This window comes from Panthera leo, chromosome D1 (genome assembly GCF_018350215.1).
Source record: "Panthera leo isolate Ple1 chromosome D1, P.leo_Ple1_pat1.1, whole genome shotgun sequence".
In the NCBI taxonomy this organism is placed as follows: domain Eukaryota; kingdom Metazoa; phylum Chordata; class Mammalia; order Carnivora; family Felidae; genus Panthera; species Panthera leo.
This window is the reverse complement of record NC_056688.1, coordinates 106,154,908-106,176,771: the sequence shown is the minus strand read 5'-3', so window position 1 is coordinate 106,176,771 and position 21,864 is coordinate 106,154,908. Positions and strand designations below refer to the sequence as shown.

The 21,864-nt window shown below is 52.7% G+C and overlaps 2 protein-coding genes across 3 annotated transcripts; both read left to right on the top strand.

The window, feature by feature from the left end:
- Window positions 1–297: 297 nt before the first annotated feature.
- On the top strand, window positions 298–8,964 carry MTA2 (metastasis associated 1 family member 2). Its single transcript, XM_042904234.1, has 18 exons — window positions 298–746; window positions 1,490–1,557; window positions 2,229–2,322; window positions 3,932–4,050; window positions 4,190–4,252; window positions 4,410–4,527; window positions 4,826–4,928; window positions 5,106–5,205; window positions 5,344–5,532; window positions 5,636–5,710; window positions 5,835–5,893; window positions 6,115–6,212; window positions 6,332–6,471; window positions 6,731–6,959; window positions 7,163–7,252; window positions 7,540–7,658; window positions 7,768–7,916; window positions 8,136–8,964. Exons 1-18 carry the CDS (start codon window positions 719–721, stop codon window positions 8,299–8,301), a joined length of 2,007 nt encoding a protein of 668 aa, XP_042760168.1. The 5' UTR covers window positions 298–718; the 3' UTR covers window positions 8,302–8,964.
- A 1,030-nt stretch (window positions 8,965–9,994) lies between these two features.
- On the top strand, window positions 9,995–21,303 carry TUT1 (terminal uridylyl transferase 1, U6 snRNA-specific). Of its 2 annotated transcripts, XM_042904982.1 has the most exons (10): window positions 9,995–10,752; window positions 12,055–12,245; window positions 16,030–16,345; window positions 16,523–16,623; window positions 18,011–18,480; window positions 19,078–19,187; window positions 19,335–19,445; window positions 19,604–19,696; window positions 20,112–21,058; window positions 21,221–21,303. In XM_042904982.1, exons 1-10 carry the CDS (start codon window positions 10,671–10,673, stop codon window positions 21,257–21,259), a joined length of 2,460 nt encoding a protein of 819 aa, XP_042760916.1. In that variant the 5' UTR covers window positions 9,995–10,670; the 3' UTR covers window positions 21,260–21,303. The 2 variants fall into 2 exon arrangements, with proteins under 2 accessions (XP_042760916.1, XP_042760915.1); XM_042904981.1 differs by having other exon boundaries at window positions 9,996–10,752; window positions 20,112–21,303.
- Window positions 21,304–21,864: the final 561 nt, after the last annotated feature.

The window sequence follows — 21,864 nt, the reverse complement described above, 5'->3', positions numbered from 1 at the left end:
GATGAAGGAAAAGAGGAGTTTGGAAGGAGTAGGGGAGCGTAGGCCACTCATGCAAATAACAGGCAAAGCCGCTTGCAAATAACCCGGCGGAGCGCAAAGGCGCGCGAGTCTTTTCGCGGCCGCAGGCGGAGTTGAGGGGCTCCGGCGAGGAGAGAGTTAAGCCCAACACCTCTCCCGCCCTCGGAGGAGGGGCCGAGCTGCAACGGAAATAACCGAGCGCCGGGCCGCGGTTGGCCGGAGGGAGCCGAACCTTTTCCGGAAGTAGCCGATCTCTGGGGTCTCGCTCTCCGACCTGAGCCGAGCGCCGGGCCTTGTTCTCCGGATCGGCCGAAGGTGTTCCGGAAGGAGGCGAAACCCGAGGCGGGCAGGGCAAGCCTTCCCGGCGGCCGGCAGATCCCAACGTCTGGTGGGGCTCGGCGAGGGCGGGGAGAGTCAGAACCTGGCTCCGGTCCGGCGGGAGCCGAGCTTGTTCCGGAAGAGGCCGAGCGGACCGGCGCTGGCCTCGGCGTCCCGGGCGTGAGGCGGTAGCTGCGGCGGCGACAGCGCGGGCCGGGATGAACCGCGACGGCTGAGGCAGCGGAGGTGCCGGCTACGCGGGCCCGACCGAGACTTCCGCGAAGCGCCAGCCCCGCGCTCGGGGCTTCGCCTCGAGCCGAGCCCTGCCCCCGCGAGCCTCCCGGACCCCTTTGTGCGGCCGGAGGCGGCGGCGGGAACGGCCATGGCGGCCAACATGTACCGGGTGGGGGGTGAGTACCGGGGAAGGGGCTGCGGGGCCCGGGGCGGGAGAAGTCGGGGACCGGGGCTGGAGAGGCTCGGCACCCGGCAGCGCGGGGAGCCGCGTCCGGGGCGGCGTGGTCCCGAGCGCGGACCGGAACCGGAACCGGGAGCACGGGGAGCGAGGGTGCGGGGACGGCGACGCGGCCGGGCGCCGAGGCCCCCCGGAGAGCCTGCGGGCTGCCCCGACGGCACTCTCGGGGCTGCGTCTGGGGCCCCGGGTCGGGAGTGGGGCCTGGGAAAGTGGTGCGGAAGGAGCTGACAGGGCAGGCAGGGGGCACCAAGGGCCGAGGCGTCCGCTCTGCCGCCTGAGCGAGACCGCCGGGAGGTTTCCTCTCCCCCGGGGCGTTATTGTGCGCCTGGGTTCGAAAAGGCGAGGGCACTGGAGCGAACAATTGCCGATGCCGGGGTGCAACTCCATCGCTGAATTGTGGGGACTGCAGGGGGACCCCCTGCTTCTTGTCTCTTCGTTGAGGCTCACTTTGGAGAGAAAGATCTGATATTAGAACTCGGTGGTCAGGGGTGGTGGTGGCGGGGGGGGGGGGGGAAATCCCTCATTTTCTCGTAGTCTCTCTACTTCCACATTTCAGCGTTCTCTCTACCTGGACCCTTATTCTTTTGGTCCCCTCAGGCCTCTTTTCTCTCAGACCCTGGTGCTCTGGCTTTCCCATCTCCTCCTCTGATCTTCCCGGTGCTTCCCCACCCCCTCCTACAGATTACGTCTATTTTGAGAACTCTTCCAGCAATCCTTACCTGGTTAGACGGATTGAGGAGCTCAACAAGGTGAGTGGAGCAGAGTCCCACCCCTGCCCCTTCGGGTACCTCCCTCCCTCCAGGGGGTCTTTTTTTTTTTTTCTGAGGTCACTAACTTCAGGTGGAAGAGAGAGAGATCCAGAGAAAAACCAGCCCTAATCCTAAGTGCCCATTCATATTCATTCATTCATTCATTTATTCATTCAGTGTATTCAGGAAAGGCTTTTGAGAGCTAGGTGGGAGCTTTCCTATTCCTTCTCTTGGGGGCTAAGGAAAGGGAAAGTCTAGGGGAAAAAAGTTTGGAAGTTGTCCTTAAATGCGAGTCTCTTTATTTGTAATTTCTTTGGGTGTCTGGGTGGCTCAGTGGGTTGAGGGTCCGACTCAGTTTTGGCTCAGGTCACGATTCCAGGGTTGTGGGATGGAGACTTGAGTTGGGCTCCATGCTGAGCGTGGAGTCTGCTTGAGATTCTCATTCTCTCTCTCTCTCTCTCTCTCTCCCCACCTCCCCTCTCCCCAGCTCATGCTCTCTGTCTCTTAAAAAAAGAAAATTATAAAAAAAAAAAAACAAAAAAAAAACCCTCATAGTTTCTTGGGTTTTTCTATTTACACCCCTTAGAAACTACTTCATGCTTAGTTTCTTCTTCATGTGTTTCCACTTTAAAACAACCCATTTTAACTGCAGTTTTCCTCCCCCCCCTTAGACAGCAAATGGAAACGTGGAGGCAAAGGTTGTGTGCCTTTTCCGGCGAAGGGACATTTCTAGTAGCCTCAACAGCCTGGCTGATAGCAATGCCAGTGAGTGTCTTCGTACCCCCACCCCACCCCCACCCTCCCTGCCTCCCCCTTCCCATGATCTGAGGTCTGGGCATGTCCCTGCAGGTGTTTCCCCTGGTAGCATGCCCAAAGCCCGGGTGTGAGTTTGGGGGTGGGAAATGCCTGGTCTCCAGAGGGAGGCCTGTTTTTACACGTTGGGGTTGGAAGCAGGGTGGAGAGACGATGATAAGGAAAGCCAGAATATGACTTGTGTGGGAGTGTGTGTATCTGAACGATAGGTGGAAAAGAGATGATAGTATTTAAATAAGGGAGGAAGAAGAGCTGTAGAGAAGCAGGACCCTTGAGGGACGGTTTTGGGTACATTGGGACAATGGGTGGTGATTGTAAAGGTCAAGGTGAAGAGGAAGAGGTTGTACTGAGAAGCTTGCAGGACAGGGAAGCAGCCTAATTTTGTGGTCGCAAGGTAGTGAGAATACATTGAAAGGGCAGAATAGGAAGCTCGGAAAGTTATCTTTGCCCTTTTTGCTCTTTCCCACCTCTTCCGTCCTTCTCCAATCCATTTTATATCTTTGCCTTTTGCCTTCTCTTCCTTCTCTTTATGATTTTATCTTTTTTAAAAAAAATTACCTCCTGTTTTCCTTAGTTGATTTTCCCTTTCCTGCTTTGGCTTTCTTTCCTCTTTCTCTTGTTCCTCCTTCTTAAATTATTTGCCTTATTTCAGGCTGCTTTGAGCACGAAGGGGTTAACAAGGAGCTAGGCCTACCAAGTTCCCTGGCCCTCTGGGGTTTCCAGCCCCATCTGGCAGGGGCTGACCTTGGCCTTGTCCAATCAGAAGGGGTGGGGGGTGTGGTCCCCCCTTGCCTTAGCACAGGGTTTCGCACAGGGTTTCCGGAGCACACAGGCGAGGGGTGGAGCCCGCTGCACCCCCACCCCCCTTCTCCCTGAGGTTGGGAACAATGCACCAATGAGCCTGGGCCTGTGGCTCTCCTGCCCCCTCCCACTTTGGGTGGCACTCAGCCAAGTTAACCCTTCTCACCAGGGTTTCAGGGCAAGTCGCAGCTCCTGGGAAGGAAGGTGTTGGCACTGGCTTGGGAAATACTGTCCTTGGAAGCCCCACAAACTTAGTAGTCAAGTGGACAGCGAAGGATTGTTACGGTTGCCTGATGTTTAAGAGCAAAGAGTCTCCTGAACTCTGAAAAGAAAAACTAGTAAACACAACCTTATGTGACAGTTGTTCACCATATTGGGTTTCTGAACCTCAGGCTGGTTTCGCAGGAGAGACGAGTGTGATGTTCCTGCTGGGCCTAGTGTGGGCAGATTTGTGCTTTATGAGTGGCATCTGAGCGTTGGTACCTGGGTTTGGGATGGGTTTCTGTGGCATTCTTTGTACTCTCAGCAGCTGTTCCCAAGGCACTGGTGATGGGGAGCTGGGAGGCCCGGAACAGCGGAGAGGGCTAGGGGGAGAGGGCTCAGTGGGAAAGCTGGTGGCTGTAGGTATAAACGGCAGATGCCTGGGGAATGTGAAAAAAAGCCAGCTGGGATAGGAAGTGTTTTCCCCGGGTCAAAGTTTCCAAGGTGGCTTCTTTCTGAATTAGTTTCTGACTTGACTTCTTCCTCCTTAATCTCCCAGGGGAGTTTGAGGAGGAATCAAAGCAGCCAGGGGTGTCAGAGCAGCAGCGACATCAACTGAAGCACCGGGAGCTTTTTCTTTCTCGGCAATTTGAATCGTTACCAGCCACCCACATAAGGTATAGGACAATCGGGGGGGCCACTGTGGCCGGTGTGCACTTCTTTAGAAGATGGAGAGGAGGGGCGTGGTGGCATAATGGAAGTGCTGTGGAGAAGGAATGAGGAGCTCACCTAGGGTTTTCGGACCTCTCTTCTGTAGGGGAAATGCAGCGTGACCCTCTTGAATGAGACCGACATCTTGAGCCAATACTTGGAAAAGGAGGTGAGAAAGAGGTGTGGGGGGAAAGAAGGAGGGGAGTGGGTGTGCCCAGAAGGCAAGAGGAGAGTAGGACTGGAATGAGGTTCAGGTCCACAGACCGCCTGTCATGGGAACGCTGGATGCTCCCCACCGCCCGCTTACTTTTTCTTCCTGGCTCCAGGACTGCTTTTTTTACTCACTGGTGTTCGACCCCGTGCAGAAGACGCTTTTAGCCGATCAGGGGGAGATCCGAGTTGGTTGCAAATACCAAGCTGAGATCCCAGATCGCCTGGCAGAGGGTAAGCAACAGGACGGAGCGTGCGGCCCCTGAGTCATGTAACGTCGTAGTCGCTGTGAATGGCGTGCTGCGGAGTCATAGGCTCCACGGCCTTCACGGCTCTGTGCCATCGCCCTGACAAGCTGGGACCTTGGGAACCTGCAAGGGGCCAGTGGGCACAGTCGGGAAGAAAAGGCCGAGAGTTGAGGTGGCTGATAGAATCCACGCCAGAGGCACGGGGGGAGCGAGGTGCTGTTGTGTCAAGGCACCTGTTGTTCTCCTTTCCCTCTCCCTGATGTTGCCATTGCCCTGTTCCCCAGGAGAATCTGATAATCGGAACCAACAGAAGATGGAGATGAAGGTCTGGGACCCGGACAACCCTCTCACAGACCGGCAGATTGATCAGTTTCTCGTGGTGGCCCGGTGAGGGGTGGGTGGACGGGCAAGACGGGCTGGGGGCGGTGTGGACGCTCTGCATCGAATTCTCAGAGCTGGACTAGACTGGTTGTTTTGGCCTGCGTGGTTTTCCTTATCTGGCTTAGTTCCTCAGCTCACTCATGCTTTCTTCTCTCTCTCTTGACTTCTTAATATCTCCCTTAGGGCCGTGGGGACCTTCGCAAGAGCCCTAGATTGCAGCAGCTCCATTCGGCAGCCAAGCCTGCACATGAGTGCAGCTGCTGCCTCCCGAGATATCACGCTGGTGAGCAGAGGTTGCTGGGAAGTCGGGCAGGCTGGGCTCTGTGGGGACCTGCAGAGCCTGGGGACAGAGGAAGGGTCTCTGAGAAGCCCGGTGTGGAGGGTCTCAGGGCATCCGCATTGTTTCCCACCTTCCCGGTAGTTTCATGCCATGGATACGTTGCAGAGGAACGGCTACGACTTGGCTAAGGCCATGTCGACCCTGGTGCCCCAGGGAGGCCCAGTGCTGTGTCGGGACGAGATGGAGGAGTGGTCGGCCTCGGAGGCCATGCTGTTTGAGGAGGCCCTGGAGAAGTACGGCAAGGATTTCAATGATATTCGCCAGGATTTTGTAAGTGGACGGGGCTGGCAGGAGAGGTGGAAGAGACGACAGGTGAGGGAACGGGGACCCGGAGCCAGATGCCAGCTCAGCTTCCTTCCCTCTGCCTCCTTAGCTGCCTTGGAAGTCACTCGCCAGCATAGTCCAGTTTTATTACATGTGGAAAACCACAGACCGCTATATTCAGCAGGTATGGGCTGGGCTGGGAAGGCTGGACCAGGGGCCTCCTGCTCACCCCTGGCTTCGAAGTTGATGACATCGTCCTGTGGAGGTGCTCTGATCCTTCTCTTTCTTCCTTTTTTCCCTTCTTGCAGAAAAGATTGAAAGCTGCTGAAGCAGACAGCAAACTGAAACAAGTCTATATCCCCACCTAGTAAGTGTGGTAGGTGGGGGAGGCTGGCATGTTTTCTTTTTCTCCCTCCCCACCCTCCCTGCCCCCGCACCCCCCCCCCCCCCCCCCAGCAATGCTTTTCTCAGTGATTGGTGGTGACCACGGCAGGAGTCAGGGTCAGAGGGTCAAATGATCGGGAGGAGGTGGACGTGGATTCTCTTTCTTGACCGGTTCCTGCTTTCTCCCCACACTGTTCCTGTCAGTACTAAGCCAAATCCTAACCAGATCATCTCTGTGGGCTCGAAACCTGGCATGAATGGGGCTGGATTCCAGAAGGGCCTGACTTGCGAGAGCTGCCACAGTGAGTTTCAGGGAGGGGCAGGGATGTTGAGGGGGGTGAGGTCTTCTCTGGGCCAAGGACCTAAGGGGCTCAGGTGGCATATTTGTCCCAAACTCCCCCTTTTCTCCGTGTTCCTACAGCCACACAGTCTGCCCAGTGGTACGCCTGGGGCCCACCCAACATGCAGTGCCGCCTCTGTGCTTCCTGCTGGATCTACTGGAAGAAGTATGGGGGACTGAAGACCCCGACCCAGCTTGAGGGGGCTGCCCGGGGCACAACAGTAAGGACTGATGGGGAATAGGCAGGGGAGAGCAGTAAGCATAGTGATGTGAGCTTCAGGTGAAGGCCAGAACCTTAAAAGGTGGTTTGATGTGTGTGGGGCTGGGGAGGTGGTGCTTAGTGGTGGTTGGGGAGACGGGTGGGTGGGATGGTAGTAAAAAGATCAGGCGGGAATAAACTGCTTTTTGCAGAGAATGAAGGAAACAAGGGAGCCTCAGTGCCCATCCGTGTTCTCTCTTTTTCCTATGTCTTTCTTCCAGGAGCCACACTCGAGGGGTCATTTGTCTCGACCTGAAGCCCAGAGTCTCTCCCCCTATACGACCAGCGCCAACCGGGCCAAGCTACTGGCTAAGAACAGGCAAACATTCCTGCTTCAGACCACAAAGCTGACCCGTCTTGCCAGACGCATGTGCAGGGACCTGTTACAGCCGAGGAGGGCTGCCCGACGACCCTATGCCCCTATCAATGCCAATGCCATCAAGGCAGAGTGTAAGGGCAGGAGCGGTGGGGCTAGTGGCAGGCCTGGGTGCTCTGGCCAGAAAGCAGAGCAGAGACCAGTGTTTCTCTGGAGGTTTAATGACCACAGGGACAGCAAGCCACAGCGGTTTGATAGGAGGTTAGATGTGGCTCCTGGCCGTAGGAGAGGCCTGAGTAGCGAAGCCCCTTCAAAAGCTGTCATCTTTGCTCTCCAGGCTCCATTCGACTTCCTAAGGCTGCGAAAACTCCACTGAAGATTCACCCTCTGGTGCGGCTGCCCCTGGCAACTATTGTCAAAGATTTGGGTATGGGATGGGGAAACCAGACTGTGGGTATGGGATGGGGAACCAGTTAGATGGTTTCAGGGTCTCCGTCATCCTTTTACTATCATAGTCCAAAGAGATTTAGTTTAACAAACTGTACTCCTGTAGGTTAATAACGATTTTCATAGAGTGTCCAATATTACCATAGTGAGCTAAGGCCACATTCCTGTGGTAGTTGCCAGACTGCTTTTGGGGATGCCCAGGGAAACTACATACAGAAGAGAAAACATGAAATTTCTCCAAGTTTTTTCCTGTTTTTTTCTTGGCAGTGGCCCAGGCACCTCTGAAACCAAAAACACCTCGGGGTACCAAGACACCGATCAACAGAAACCAGCTGACCCAGAACCGGGGTCTGGGGGGCATTATGGTGAAACGGGCCTATGAGACTGTGAGTTGACAGCTGGAGTGGGCCAGGCCGATTGGGCGGGCTTTTATTTCTGATAGGGATCTGTGAGCCCTCTCTCATTGTGCTGCCTGCACCCACCCCTCCTCTCCAGATGTCAGGAGCCGGGGTCCCCTTCTCTGCCAATGGAAGGCCTCTGGCCTCAGGGATTCGTTCAAGCTCACAGCCAGCAGCCAAGCGTCAGAAACTAAACCCGGCTGATGCTCCCAATCCTGTGGTGTTTGTGGCCACAAAGGATACCAGGTAGGGAGCCCACCCACCGTAGGAGGGGCTGAGAGGTTGATAACCCAGGTTGGTGGGTAAGGATAATAGGAATTCCGAACAAGACCAGCTCCAGAAGACTGGGTACGGGGTGGGGGTGCCAGGAAAGAATGGGCCGGAAGGCACACTATGGCATGGAATGGGGAAGGGGGTTTACCTTGAGGGTCCTGGCCTTCATTCCACTCTTCTTTTCCTGGCCAGGGCCCTGCGGAAGGCTCTGACCCATCTGGAAATGCGGCGAGCTGCTCGCCGGCCCAATTTGCCCCTGAAGGTGAAGCCACCGCTGATTGCAGTGCGGCCCCCGGTCCCACTGTCTGCACCGTCACATCCTGCCAGCACCAATGAGCCTATTGTCCTGGAGGATTGAGCGTCTGCGGGGAGGGAGGGAGGTGGGCTGAAAGCTAGAGGGTGGGTGCCCAGGGCACCCGCCCTCCCTTCCCTCTAGTATCAAAGGGAATGAGGAGTGAGGGAGGGAGGGAGCAAGTGTGTGTCCTTGGAGGGGTCGGGCGCCCTCTGGTGTTACCACTTGCAAGGCTCGTCCCCTTCCCATGCTTCTCCATGCCTGGTGGTGGAGGACACACTGCAGGAACTTGGTCCATTGTGGGAACCTAGCCTGTTTTGGGGGGTAGGACCCACAGTTGTCTTGGACAGTTTTGGGGGGGAGGGTTTTTTAATTTTTTAAAAATTTTGCCTCCCTTTTTGAAAGGGGATGGGGGAGGGGAAGAGTAAATTGATAGGAGGTGGTGGTACCTGGTTGGGGGAGGGGGGCGTGCACTGCCATGACTATATCTTTTTTTTTTTTTCTAATGGGGGTTTCTCTTCCTGTCCGGTGTCCGGACTTTCCTATTTGGAGTTTGAGGCCCCTAAGCTGGCATCAGCCCCAGCCCATGCTCTCTCTTTTCCTTCCCTCGCCTTGTCCCCTCTGCCTTTTGTACGCCAATTCTCAGAAATAAAGATCTTTTGTCCGTTTTTTTAACCTCGGATTCTGTAATTGGTTCTTATAGTAACAAATAAAAAGCTGTTTTCTTCAGCTTCTCCCGGCTCAGCTGTTCTCTGCCATGGGTGGGGGGTGGGGGGGTGGGGGGAGGGTGGTGTCTTCAGTTGGAATAAAGGACAAAGGGATAAGAAAGAAGATACAGATGGTGCTTGCCCTGGGGGCAGCTTTCTGAGATAGGCAGCATGGACAGGCAGACTGTTCCTGCTAGCTTTCTTGGGGGACCCAAACTGCTCCCCAGCTCCCTGTGGTGCTGGAACTCGAGCTCCATCTTGGTACAGATTCACTCAAAACAGAATCAGCTGACTCTGGTTGGTGGCTTCCACAGGAAGGGAGGCGTGAAGGTGCTTTTTCTTCTATTTCCCAACCCTTAGCTCTCAGGAAATTCTGGGAGTTGCTGGAAGCCAGGGCAAGATGTAGCCTACCTTGGGGGGGGGGGGTACTGCAGTATCTTACCACCCAGCTCTGTGGTTTATTTGCACAAGTTGCCACTTCAAGGATTCCCAAGACCAGCCTCAGTAACTGCCTTGGCCTGAGCTCCACTCTAGTGCTGTCTCCTGCCTTTTTGGGTTTGGGAAACAAGCCTTAGCAGGGCCCAACAGGAGGAGCACCTTCGGAGAGTGAATAAGAGGTTAAGCCTGTTGTACGTGTTCCTTCCACACTTTAGAGATAGATAGGGGAACAGACTCAGCAGTTGAGACTTTGCTTAAGGTTTCGGATCTTGAGATGTCTGCTTCAGGTCCAGGGCGCTTTCCGCAGTCCGAAGCTGTGCGCTGACAGCCGCAGCAGGAACTGCTTAGCCCGTCTGAGAGTCTTCTCCATGTCATGTTCTCTGTCCCCAGGGCCTCCCCAGCTCCTTTACTCTCCCCATTCTGAGCTTACACCCCGGCAGTATCGGGAGGAACTGAGCACTCTACCAGTCTGGGGAAAGAAGCATTTTTTCCCTCCAATGTCTCCACTCAGCTGTCACATGGTAGGTTCCATCGCCTGCCTTGAAGGGGGCCGGTGGCTCTGGCGCCTCGTGAGTACACTTCACGCAGCCCACTATTGCGGAAGGAAAGCCTGACTCACCGGGACCGCAGCGATCTGGCTGTGGCTGAGTGGAGTCTAGAGGGTGCCCACAGGGGCAGAGCTCCCCAACCAGGGCTAGGAAGTGGTCCCTGAACGCCCATTTTAGGGAAGGACAGAGGGCAGAAGGAGAGAGTAACAGCCCTAAGGAACTTGGGAGTCCAGGGGCAGCCTTGAGTTTTGTGAAGTCGGCTCATCCTCCGCCTTTATTCGCCAGGTGAAAAAGGAGAGAGGATGATGCAGCGCCGCGGGTCTCTAACCGCCTCTTGAAAGAAGGTACAAGCAGCACACTCCCGAACTCCCAGCAAGGATAGAGCACTCAGGCTTCAAGCCCCCGCCGGCGCCGGTTTTTGTGGCCACTCTATGAATATTCATGAAGCCTTGGGCCAATCAACGCCTAAGTGGCTCAGAGCACACCAATCGGCTTACCGCATGCAGATAAGTATCAAAGATGGGCGGCTTTTCCAGAAGCGGGTGAAGACTTAAAGGCGGGTGGAAACGGAACCCGGAGCCTTAGGGACTCAGTTTCCGGAGGAGTGTGCCTGCGCGATTGGCCTTGCTACGTCATTTCCTATTGGACTGGCGGAAGTTGCTTCCAAGCGCGCTGCGATTTGTAGGCGTGAGTTCCGGTGGTGGCAGAAGTGGTTGTGTGTTGTCCGTACTGGAGAGTCGCGATGGCGGCAGTGGATTCGGATGTCCAATCGCTGCCTCGTGGGGGTTTCCGCTGCTGCCTCTGCCACGTTACTACAGCCAACCGTAAGCGGTGGCTTGTGAGGGGGTGGTCGTGAGTTTTCGTCTTCGGGTCCTGGTTTTTGTCAAGTCGGTTGGTAGGGTCACTCACCTCGGTTTTCACTCCGCCTGTACGAAGGGATTGGAGAGTGGGGAAAGCCCCACCACTTTGCCCCCTCATCCCTAGTATCCGAAATCTCTACAACTAAAGTGTCATGATCTTATTCCCTCTATCACCGTCATCTGTTGGACGCCCCCTTTGTGCCTGTTACTCGGCTGGGCTCTCGGGTGGGGTGAGGGGATTTAGAGGTGAAGGAGCTCACCATCTAGAGATGCAGACAATTCCAGAGCTCTAGAGATACGTTTAGACAGCTGTAGGATCACTGAGAAAGTAGCACTTAACTCAGGGTAGCCCCTACGGAGGAGCTAGGCAAAGGCAGAGATGGGTGAGGTAGCAGGGTAGCAGGGCATGCGTGATGAGAAAGTGGATTTGGCAGAATCGACAGGATTCTTGTATGACAGCGCAGGGGACTCCATGAAACCTCAAATTCCACTTTTGAAGTCTGGAATCGCGATCTTTCCTAAACTGGAATCATGATCTTCCTTAAACAGATCTTCCATTCTTTTTCTTTGTGAATGACATTACCACTCTTTGTCCCCTAGGGCAAGCCAGAAATCCAAGATAGTCTTCCCTGGCCCCACATATACATTGGTGACAATAAGCAGCTGACCCAAAATTTAATAAAAAAAAAAAAATAATAATAATAATAGCAGCTAAACTTTTCCCGTGGTCCACATGTACCAGACTCTGCCAAGTACTCTTAGAGGCATAATACCTGTGTGGTACTGTTAATATCTTAATTTTGTGTGTGCACAGAGATGCACAGAGAGGTTAAGTAACTTGCCCAAGATCTCACACAGCTTGCTAGAGCTGAGAATTAAACTTGGGCAGTGTGACTTCAGATCTTGCACTTTCAATCTCTATACCATACCTAGGGATGATTCATGAGGGAATAGTCTAGGGTCCTGTTTTATTTAGTTCCTCTGTATATGACCTGGATAAGCTTCCCGTTAATTTCTTTACAATTTGCAGGTGTTGCTCTAGCACTTAGAGATGGTTTAAGAAAAAGTGGTAGCTAGCTCTCTGGGGAACCACTTAGAATGCATTATATAGACAAATGGACAAGACAGGAAGGTGAAAAGAGCTAGGACTTTGTTTATTCAAAGATCACACTTCCTATGGCTTGGAAGGATTAGTAGGATTTAGGTATGCATTTAAGTCCACCGAAGAGTGATTTGGATGTTTTTGTTTCATGTTTATCTTTGCAGGACCCAGCCTAGATGCCCATTTGGGAGGCCGGAAGCACCGGCACCTGGTAGAACTACGAGCTGCCCGAAAGGCCCAGGGTCTTCGGAGTGTGTTTGTCAGTGGCTTTCCCCGGGATGTGGATTCTGCGCAGCTTTCTGAGTACTTCCAGGCATTCGGACCTGTGGCTAGTGTCGTCATGGACAAGGACAAGGTAGAGTGAATGGCTATTGGTGTAAAGAACGAGTCAGGTGTGCCACATACAAAAAGAAATGAGGGAGAAACCAGCAGCCCTGTTTCAGCTGGTGCCTCATCTTTGGTGGGCTTGTCCTTCGTGGATACCACAGTACTTGGGCCAGTCCAGCTTTGTGAGCTTCCCCGCCCCAGCCCCTGCTTGGGTTTTATCAGTTCACCAGAGTTAGTCACTGGGGGACTTACTGGTCATTTATTTATTCAGTCAATCTTCATTTGACTTGCCAAATATTAACTGCTGACTTTGTACTGGGCACCATGCGTAGAGCTGCATTTTCAGTCATGAATAGGATAGATCTGATCTCTGCAGGCACAGAGCTTACAGTTTTGTGAATAACGTAATTACAACGAAGCAGGTGCTTTGAGGCCACACCATTGGGAGATCTGTCCTAACCCCACAAGAGACTGGTTGATAAAACAGCTAGCAGTTTTATTAACTTCCAGTGAGAGATACTAATGTTAGCTGGCCAAAATACCCTGTTCTCTGGACAGTGCTAGACAAACAGGCTTGTTCTTTGTGGTCCTTTTTGTCTTCCAGGCAGACCTTTTGTCAGTTTCTCGTTAGTCCTTTGAAAAAAGTTCAGTATTGTACTGCTGTGTTGTGTCATCATATTATAGTTCTGAGGTTGTGCTCTCGTTATGCAGGCATGGCTTTGACTGCCCATGTCTTCTCTTAGGACGGGCTGGGGTGTGTTTTCCTTAGCGATTGCGTTCAGCAATGGACCCACAGTGGCTTAAACAAAAGGGGTTTAATAATTCTTCTCCTTCTTCTTCTTCTTCTTCTTCTTCTTCTTCTTCTTCTTCTTTTTCTTCTTCTTCTTCAAGTTTATTGGAGAGAGACAGTGCAAGCAGGGGAGGGGCAGAGAGAGAGGGGGATAGAGGATCCACGGCGGGCTCTGTGCCAACAGCAGACAACAGACAGCCTGATGCTGGGCTCGAACTCCTGAACTGTGAGGTCATGACCTGAGCCAAAGTCAGATGCTCAACCGACTGAGCCACCCAGGTGCATCTAATTGTTCTTTGTAACAAGAAGTCCAGACCTGGGCAGTCTAGGACTGTACTGTTTTCCTGCTCTGTCATTAATTGGCAAGTGGCTCTCACTTCTTAGTTGTGATAATGCTGCTTGCACATCTTCAGGTAAGGAAAAGGGGCAGGCTGGGGTGCCTGGGTGGCTCAGTTGGTGGTTCAACATCCGACTCTTGGTTTTGGTTCAAGTCATGATCCTAGGGTCATGGGGATTGAATTCTGCTTTGGGCTCAGAGCTGAGCATGGGGCCTGCTTAGGATTCTCATTCTCTCTCTCTCTCTCTCTCTCTCAAAATGAATGAATGAATGAATGAAAGACTGAAGGACAGTTTAAAAAGGCTAGTGGCATATGAGCCTGACTTTATTCCCCTGCTTTTCTTTTATTTTTTTAATGCTTGCAAATTTACCTTGAGAGAGAGAGAGAGAGAGGAGAGAGAAAATCCCAAGTGGGCTCCGTGCTGACATGATCTTACAAATTGTGAGATCATGACCTGATCCGAAATCAAGAGTTGGAAGCTTAACCAACTGAGCCACCCAGGCTCCCCTCCTCTGATTTTCTTTATTTTCTAGGTAAAATTTTCCACACGCCTCTTCATTAGACTTTGTATATCTCATAGGCCTGAATTCTATCCCATGGTTACCCGTAGCTACAGGCGAGACTGGGAAATGTTTTTTTAGCTGGGCACCTTGCCCTTTTGAACAAGAATCAGGGTTCTGTTAGTAAGAAAGAAATGGAGAGGGCATCTGGGTGGCTCCGTTGTTAAGCATCTGACTTCGGCTAAGGTCATGATCTCACAGTTCCTGAGTTCGAGTCCCACATCAGGTGAGTCCTGCATTGGGTGAGCACAAGCCCTGCTTCAGGTGAACAGCAGCCCTCCTTTGGGTAGAAACTGGAGCCCCGCTTCTGGTGAGCCCTGCTTCTCTCTCGCGCTCTCTCTGCCCCTTGCTCACTTGCACCCTCTGTCTCTCAAAAAAAAAAAAAAAAAAAAAAAAAAGGGAGAAGGTGTATTTATTGGGTGAGCACTTGGCAGTGTCTGCCCCAGACTACTTCCTCAGAAAACTCAGTACCTTCATTTTTGTTCATATTTGCTTCAGTTGTAAAGAATGACCTTTTTCTGAACTTAAACCTCAAGTTTCTGAGGCTTTTAATTATTACCAGAATAATGACTAAAGTTTTTATTGAATAATTATCATGCACCAATCATGTGCTAAGTAGTTTACAAACAATATCACATTTAATTTCCACAACAGTTCCTTGAGGGAGATCATCACCGGGAAGTTGGAGATTTGGGGGATTAAGCCCCTTACTTGGAGGCAGTCACAAGTTACTTTTTAGTTTCTTAATTTCTAAAATGGAAATAATAATGTATACTGTGTAGAAGCCTTGTGAGACTTAGGGATAGTTCATGTGAACTGCTTGGTTTGTAATAAGCCCTCAGTATAATAAGCTCAGTAAGTGGTAGCACTAGCTTGGGGTGATGGTATTGAGAAGAGAAAAATAGCCAGGAGACAGCCTTCTGAATCTGCTAATCCTGTCCTCCCTGATGCCTTCAGTGGAGTTCTTGAGAAAAATATGTGTGCAGACAAGGCCAAGCAAAGAGACACCTAATTCCTAGCTGGGGCTTTGATCGCAAACTTGGTGTTGAACTGCAGTCTGGTGAGTAGTGTGATTCCTCAGAGTTGGAAGATTGGCCTGGCCCGGTCCAAGTGGCTGCGTTTCTTCCTTGTTTCACATTTTTGCTGTGTTTGGCAGAGGGCAGAAGTGAGATGAGTGATAAAATTCACACTTTTGAAGTACACAATTCAGTGGTTGCTAGTATATTTACAAGGTTCTTCACCCATCCTTCCAGAATGTTTTCATCACCCCTCGCCTCTGATTCAGGCCCGTGTGCTGGTGAGGCTGCTCCCCCTGTCCCACTGCTTCATTAATTTTAATTTGTGTATGTGGTGTGAGGTCCAATATCATTCTTTTGCATTTGGCTATCCAGTTGTCCCAGCCCCACGTCGAGAAGACTAATCTTTCCTCATTGAATGGTATTGACAACTTTGTGAAAAATCTGTTGATCCTATGGGGCGCCTGGGTGACTCAGTCAGTTGAACATCCAACTTCAGCTCAGGTTATGATCTCACAGCTCGTGAGTTCGAGCCCTGCGTCGGGCTCTGTGCTGACAGCTCCGAGTCTGGAGCCTGCTCTGATTCTGTGTCTCCCTCTCTCTCTGCCCCTAACCCACTCGCATTCTATCTCTGTCTCTCTCAAAAATAAATAAACATTAAAAAAAAAATTAAAAAAATAATCAGTTGACCATAGAGGTATGGGTTTAATTTCTGGAGTGTCCGTTCCATTCCCTTCATCTTTTTCTTTTTGAAGTTTATTTATTTTGAGAGAGAGAGAGAGAGAGAGAGAGAGCACGTGCGTGAGTGGGGGAGGGGCAGAAAGAGAGGGAGACAGAGAATCCCAAGCAGGCTCTGCACTGTCAGTGCTGAGCCCTACATGAAACCATGAGATCATGACCTGAGCTGAAGTCGGATGCTTAACCGACTGGGCCACGCAGGTGCCCTGAGAATTGTTTATCTGAGTATATTCCCTGTTCAGAAACATTAAGCAGATATTCCTGATTTATAGGGTGGTCCCAGTTTCAAAGAGTGTCACCCACTGTCAAATCACGTGTTTGGATTCTTGGTTCCAAAACCATGATCACTGCCCCTGTTGTGATTTGCCAGGGAGTTTTTGCTATTGTGGAGATGGGGGACATAGGGACCCGAGAAGCTGTCTTGTCACAGCCCCAGCACAGCCTGGGAGGACACCGCCTGCGGGTCCGGCCACGGGAGCAGAAAGAGTTCCAGAGCCCTGCCTTCAAATCCCCCAAAGGAGCGGCCCCTGACAGTCACCAGCTGGCCAAAGCACTAGCCGAGGCCCCCGACGTCGGGGCACAAATGGTGAAGCTCGTGGGGCTGAGGGAGTTGTCCGAGGCTGAGCGGCAGCTTCGGAGCCTCGTCGTGGCCCTGATGCAGGAGGTCTTCACAGAGTTCTTCCCTGGTGAGTCCTCTCCCTTCCCGTGTCTCCCTGTTCTTCCCTCCCTCAAGTCCACACCCCCAGTTCTCCCTCAGCTAGAGGCATTTATCCGGCTGCTCTTCCTTCTTTGTGCCCCCGTGTCCTTCCACCCCATACTCCTCTCTAATGTTGTCCCGCCTTTATTTTCTGCCCGGCACCCAGGCTGTGTGGTCCATCCTTTTGGGTCTTCCATAAACAGCTTTGATGTCCATGGCTGTGATCTTGACCTCTTTCTGGATCTGGGTGACTTGGAAGACTCCCAGGTGAGTGACCAGGGAGGTAGCTAGGAAGAGTCAGCAGCGACGGTCCTCTCTCTCTCATGTTTAGTTCCTCACCTGTGAAATGGGGATAACAGAAGCTACCTGAAAGGGTTATTGTAATTGGAGAAACGTGAATGTGGATGGGTATTAGGTAGAATGAATAGGAGTTGACATAGGATACATGGCATTTGTAACATGAAAAAATCAGATTTCAAAACAGTGTATATAATACCCTATTTGGGGAAAAAATATATAAAAGGACATATAATAAAGTAATTTTGGGGTTATGTTTTTGCTTATCTATATTTTCTAATCTCTAATGTACAGTTTCTGCGTTTGGAATAGGAAAGGTTGTTAGTATTTTTGTAAAAGATTTTGTTTTTTAGAGCAGTTTTGGGTTCACAGGAAAACTTAGCAGAAAGTACAGAGTTTTCATATACTTCCTACTTTACAAAAAGGGTTATTTTAAACTAGTTTTTTTTTTTTTTTTTAAGTCTATTTGAGAGAGAGAGAGCATAGGCAGTGGAGCGGCAGAGAGAGAGTGAGGAGGAGACAGAATCCAAAGCAGGCTCCAAGCTCTGAGCTGTGAGCACAGAGCCTGACGTGGGGCTCGAACTCACAAACTGTGAGATTATGACCTGAGCCAAAGTCGGATGTTTAACGACTAAGCCACCCAGACGCCCCATAAAAATCTCTTGAGAGCAAGTTGCATACATTGAATCCTATAATAGTCCAGTGTGTATCAGGGAAGCACAAAGGCGTCCTAGTGTGTAGCGGCAGGACAGTTAGCAAGTAGGGACATGTTAACCTGGTGCAGGTGTAAAATGTTATGAGACTTTAGTCTACAGCCTGTCCTCTACCTTCATCAGTTGCCCACCAGCAGGCTAGCGTTGTTTACTCAGTCTCCTTTACCGTTCCTCTGCCTTCTTTTGTCTTTCATGACCGTGACATTTTGGTAGACTACAGACCATTTATTATGTGGCATTAAAAGTTATTTTTAATGTAGTTAAATTGATTTATTTTTGAGTTTATGCATTTTGAGAAAGAGAGTGCACAAGCAGAGGAGGGCAGAGAGAGAGGGAGAGAGAGAATCCCAAGCAGGCTCTGCACTGTCAGCACCGAGCCCGATGCGGGGCTTGATCTCATGAACCATGAGATCATGACCTGAGCCGAAATCAAGAGTCGGATGCTTAACTGACTGAGCCACCCAGGCGCCCCAGGTTATTTTTAATTTTGAAAAGGGATTGTGAGGATTAAATGAGTTAATTTATATAAAACCCTTGGAGTGGGGCCTAACTCATAAGCAGTAATAGATAGATTTTGAGGAATGTTGCCCACATGGGGAACAGCAAGAGAGGCGACTATTCATTCAACTCATTTCTATCTACAGCCAGCCCCAAAGGCTCCAGAGTCTCCATCTTTGGATTCAGCCCTTGCGTCCCCACTGGATCCTCAAGCCCTGGCCTGTACCCCAGCTTCCCCTCCAGACTCACAGCCTCCTTCTCCCCAAGACTCGGAAGCCCTGGACTTTGAAACTCCTTCCTCTTCCCTGGCACCCCAGACTCCGGACTCTGCTTTGGCCTCTGAGACCCTTGCCTCTCCCCAGTCCCTGCCTCCAGCCTCCCCACTGCAGGAGGACCGGGGAGAGGGGGACCTGGGGAAGGCCCTGGAACTAGCAGAGGCCCTGAAAGAGGGGGAGAAGACAGACGGGGTGGCCATGCTGGAGTTGGTGGGATCCATTCTTCGGGGCTGTGTCCCTGGAGTGTACCGAGTCCAAACTGTGCCCTCTGCCCGACGCCCTGTGGTCAAGTTTTGCCATCGGCCTTCAGGTCTCCACGGTGACGTCTCCCTCAGTAACCGGTACCTTTGTCGTGGGGGTGGGGTGGTTGGGGAAGGGCAGCTGAGCACTCTGGGGTGGTGGAGAGGGAACCCCTGTGCAGAAAGCTCCTGCCTTGCTGAGCATTGAGGTTATCCTTGTTGGGTTCCATCCCCTCCTTCTGCCATTTGTAACCTGTCTGGCATCCGTTTTCACGAATGTAAAGGGTGTTCCTTGAAATACTGTTTTTAGGGGATTCAGAAAAGAGTTCCAGGGTTGAATAAGTTTGGGAAATGCTAAGTTAAATGCAAATAGGTCTCCCTTTCCTCCCTCTCCTCCACTTCCTCTTTCCTTCTCTTTCTCCTTGCCTCTCTTTCTCCCTCCCTTCATTTCTTTGCATATGAAAGGCTCTGAGCAGTCTTGTAACTACACGCTTCTGGAATATCCTATCCAGGAGGGGCATAGAGGATGTAGTGTTTCCCCAGACACATTGATGGCTTTTCGTATACCCTTTCGCATGACCAGTGTGTTAGCGGACACTTGGGAAACCCTCTTTTGGCTTTCTTCCAGCTGGCCCCCGTTCCGCAAGCCGGGAATGAGAGCAGGGTTCCCCAGCACTGACACCCTGGTCTTTGTTCCAGGCTGGCCCTGCATAACTCTCGTTTCCTGAGTCTCTGCTCTGAGCTGGATGGGCGAGTACGGCCCCTCGTGTACACCCTCCGCTGCTGGGCTCAGGGTCGAGGGCTGTCAGGTGAGGATGAATCAGGACAGACTTGGGGTAAAGCTGCTGTTGGGGCAAAGGGAGGGAAGGGGAGGCAGGTACAGGAACCAGGGTTGAGAAAACCAGGGAGGGTGTCAGATGGCATCCCCAATCTAACTGGAATTATTATTTACCCAGGGAGTGGCCCCCTTCTCAGTAACTACGCCCTGACCTTGCTCGTGATCTATTTCCTTCAGACCAGGGACCCTCCTGTGTTGCCCACTGTATCCCAGCTCACCCAGAAAGCAGGTACGGCAGCCTGGCCTCCACCTTCTTTATGTTGGTAGCATCAGCTTTCCTCTTATCTCGTTTAGGTGCACTAAAGTTACCCCAGGAATGAGATCTCTGCTTACCACCCCCAAATCTTCCTGCTTCCAGGCTGACCCTCACCTTTTTCACTTTCACAGGTGAGGGCGAACAGGTGGAGGTTGATGGCTGGGACTGTAGTTTCCCCAGGGATGCCTCAAGACTGGAGCCCAGCACCAATAAGGAGCCCCTCAGTGAGTTTGGGGAGCCCGGTAAAGGATTAATAAATGATGTTAGTCACAAACGTAGATGTGACATAGCTCAGTTGCTGTTTGCCAGGCACGGTTCTCACAACCACCTCGTGGGACAGCTAGTATTACTGCCATTTTACAGATGAAGAAACCATGCATTGGAGCAATGAAGTGGCCTGCTCAAGGTTACACTGCTAGCAAGGGGAGGGAGCAGCATCTGGGGAAGGATGTTGGTGGGGGCACGGGGAGAGAGGCTGGACCTCTTGTCTATGGAGACTAGAGGAGCCCGGCTTCTGACACTCTTCTGAGCTACTTGGAAGGGAAAAGAAAGTCCTTCTAAGAGAATGCCTCTAGTGCAGGCCTGTCTCGGTTCTGGCCTCTAAGTAACCCTTTCTGCCTGGTCTTCCTCCTCTTCCAGGTTCTCTGCTAGCCCAGTTCTTCTCCTGCGTCTCGTGTTGGGATCTTCGTGGCTCACTGCTGTCCCTGCGGGAGGGTCAGGCACTGCCTGTGGCAGGGGGCCTGCCCTCTAATCGCTGGGAGGGTCTGCGCCTTGGCCCCATGAATCTCCAGGACCCCTTTGACCTGAGTCACAATGTGGCAGCCAATGTGACCAGCCGGGTGGCCGGGAGGCTACAGAACTGTTCCCGAGCGGCAGCCAGTTACTGCCGAAGCCTGCAGTACCAGCGCCGTTCCTCCCGGGGTCGGGACTGGGGGCTGCTCCCTCTTCTGCAGCCCAGCTCCCCCAGTGCTTTGCTGTCCGCAACGCCCATCCCCTTACCCCCTGCTCCCTTCACCCAGCTCACTTCTGCCCTGGCCCAGGTGTTCAGGGAAGCACTGGGATGCCATATGGAACAGGGAACCAAGAGACTGCGGTCAGAGGGAGGTGGGCCTGAGGAGTCTCCCCAGGGAGGGACCAGCAAAAGATTGAAACGAGATGGACAGGAAAAAAGCTGGGAGGAGGGACGGGAGGAGCAGCAGGGATGCACGGGAGACCCCAGCGAAGATGGGGTGGAGGAAATGGTTATAGAGGTTGGAGAGACGGTGCAGGACTGGGCCGTGCATAGCCCTGGGCGGCCAGGGGAGCCACCCCACGTGACCGGGCAGCATCTAGCCCCTGGAGAAGAGGGGCGGTCAGGCCATGCGGCACTGGCAGAGCAGGGGCCCAAAGGACCTGAGGCAGCAGGAGAAGGGGCTCGGGGTGAGGCAGGGAAGGGGATGTCCCTCTCCTTAGTGAGCTGGCGCTGTGCCTTGTGGCACCGAGTGTGGCAGGGGCGGCGGCGTGCCCGGCGACGCTTGCAGCAGCAAACCAAGGACAGAGACGGAGGCGGTGCCGGCGCTGCAGAGTGGCTGGCAACGGAGGCTCAGGTAACCCGGGAGCTGAGAGGACCCGGCAGTGCTGCACAGAAGCCGGCGGCTGAGCCGCTCCTGACCTTCGTGGCGTCGGCCTCCCAGGCCGGCCAGACTCTCACTGTGACCCCACTGCAGGATTCTCAAGGCCTGTTCCCTGACCTCCATCATTTCTTACAGGTTTTCCTCCCTCAAGCACTTCGAAACCTCCTCAAGTGAAGACAGGGACCCTAAGGGGCAATAAAGCTGCTAGTTAATAAGCACTACAGTGTCCTCTAATTTCCACCCAGTACTTCCCCTCCCCAGACCTTACCGCCTCTTCTCAGAGGTGCCTTTGGCCACCCCAAAACGTGTGTCAGCCTGTTCCATCATACCGTTTGTCACAACTTGCGAGTGCCCGTGATGATGGTGTGTTCCTGCACCTGGGGCCCACTCAGCTGGAGTGCTGGCTGGGGGGCTGGGGCAGTAGCTGTGAGAAGAACCGAGTTTGGCTCCACGTTTACCTGCTGCCCAGATTTATATGGTGACGGCCTGAAATTGGGGTTCAGGGTCCTACAACCGTTCTCTCACTTGACAGAATTCATCTTGCTCTTATTAAAATGGGTAAAACATTCTCCGACCTGAGCGTGGGTAAAGGGCAGCCCATCGTGGGTAAACTGCCCCTAAGGGTGACGAGCGGAAGGGATCCGCTGTGTTCTCTCTTGGCCCTCCCCTGCTGCAGGACCAGTACCAGAGCCGTTCCTGCAGTAACTGCATCCCGGAGCCGCATGGTGATTTAATGCGAGGAAACCTCACTTCTGCAGAGGGTTTCTGACCTGGGCTCC

What these genes read in the sequence shown, in the direction of transcription:
- MTA2 (XM_042904234.1), top strand. Translation starts at nt 719, where the DNA reads ATGGCGGCCAACATGTACCGGGTGGGGG. An exon ending in GACTTGCGAGAGCTGCCACA is followed by an intron (nt 6,213 to 6,331) that starts GTGAGTTTCAGG and finishes GTGTTCCTACAG; the next exon opens with CCACACAGTCTGCCCAGTGG. An exon ending in GTGGCCACAAAGGATACCAG is followed by an intron (nt 7,917 to 8,135) that starts GTAGGGAGCCCA and finishes TTTCCTGGCCAG; the next exon opens with GGCCCTGCGGAAGGCTCTGA.
- TUT1 (XM_042904981.1), top strand. Translation starts at nt 10,671, where the DNA reads ATGGCGGCAGTGGATTCGGATGTCCAATCGCTGCCTCGTGGGGGTTTC. An exon ending in CCACGTTACTACAGCCAACC is followed by an intron (nt 10,753 to 12,054) that starts GTAAGCGGTGGC and finishes TTATCTTTGCAG; the next exon opens with GACCCAGCCTAGATGCCCAT. An exon ending in CCAGCTCACCCAGAAAGCAG is followed by an intron (nt 19,446 to 19,603) that starts GTACGGCAGCCT and finishes TCACTTTCACAG; the next exon opens with GTGAGGGCGAACAGGTGGAG.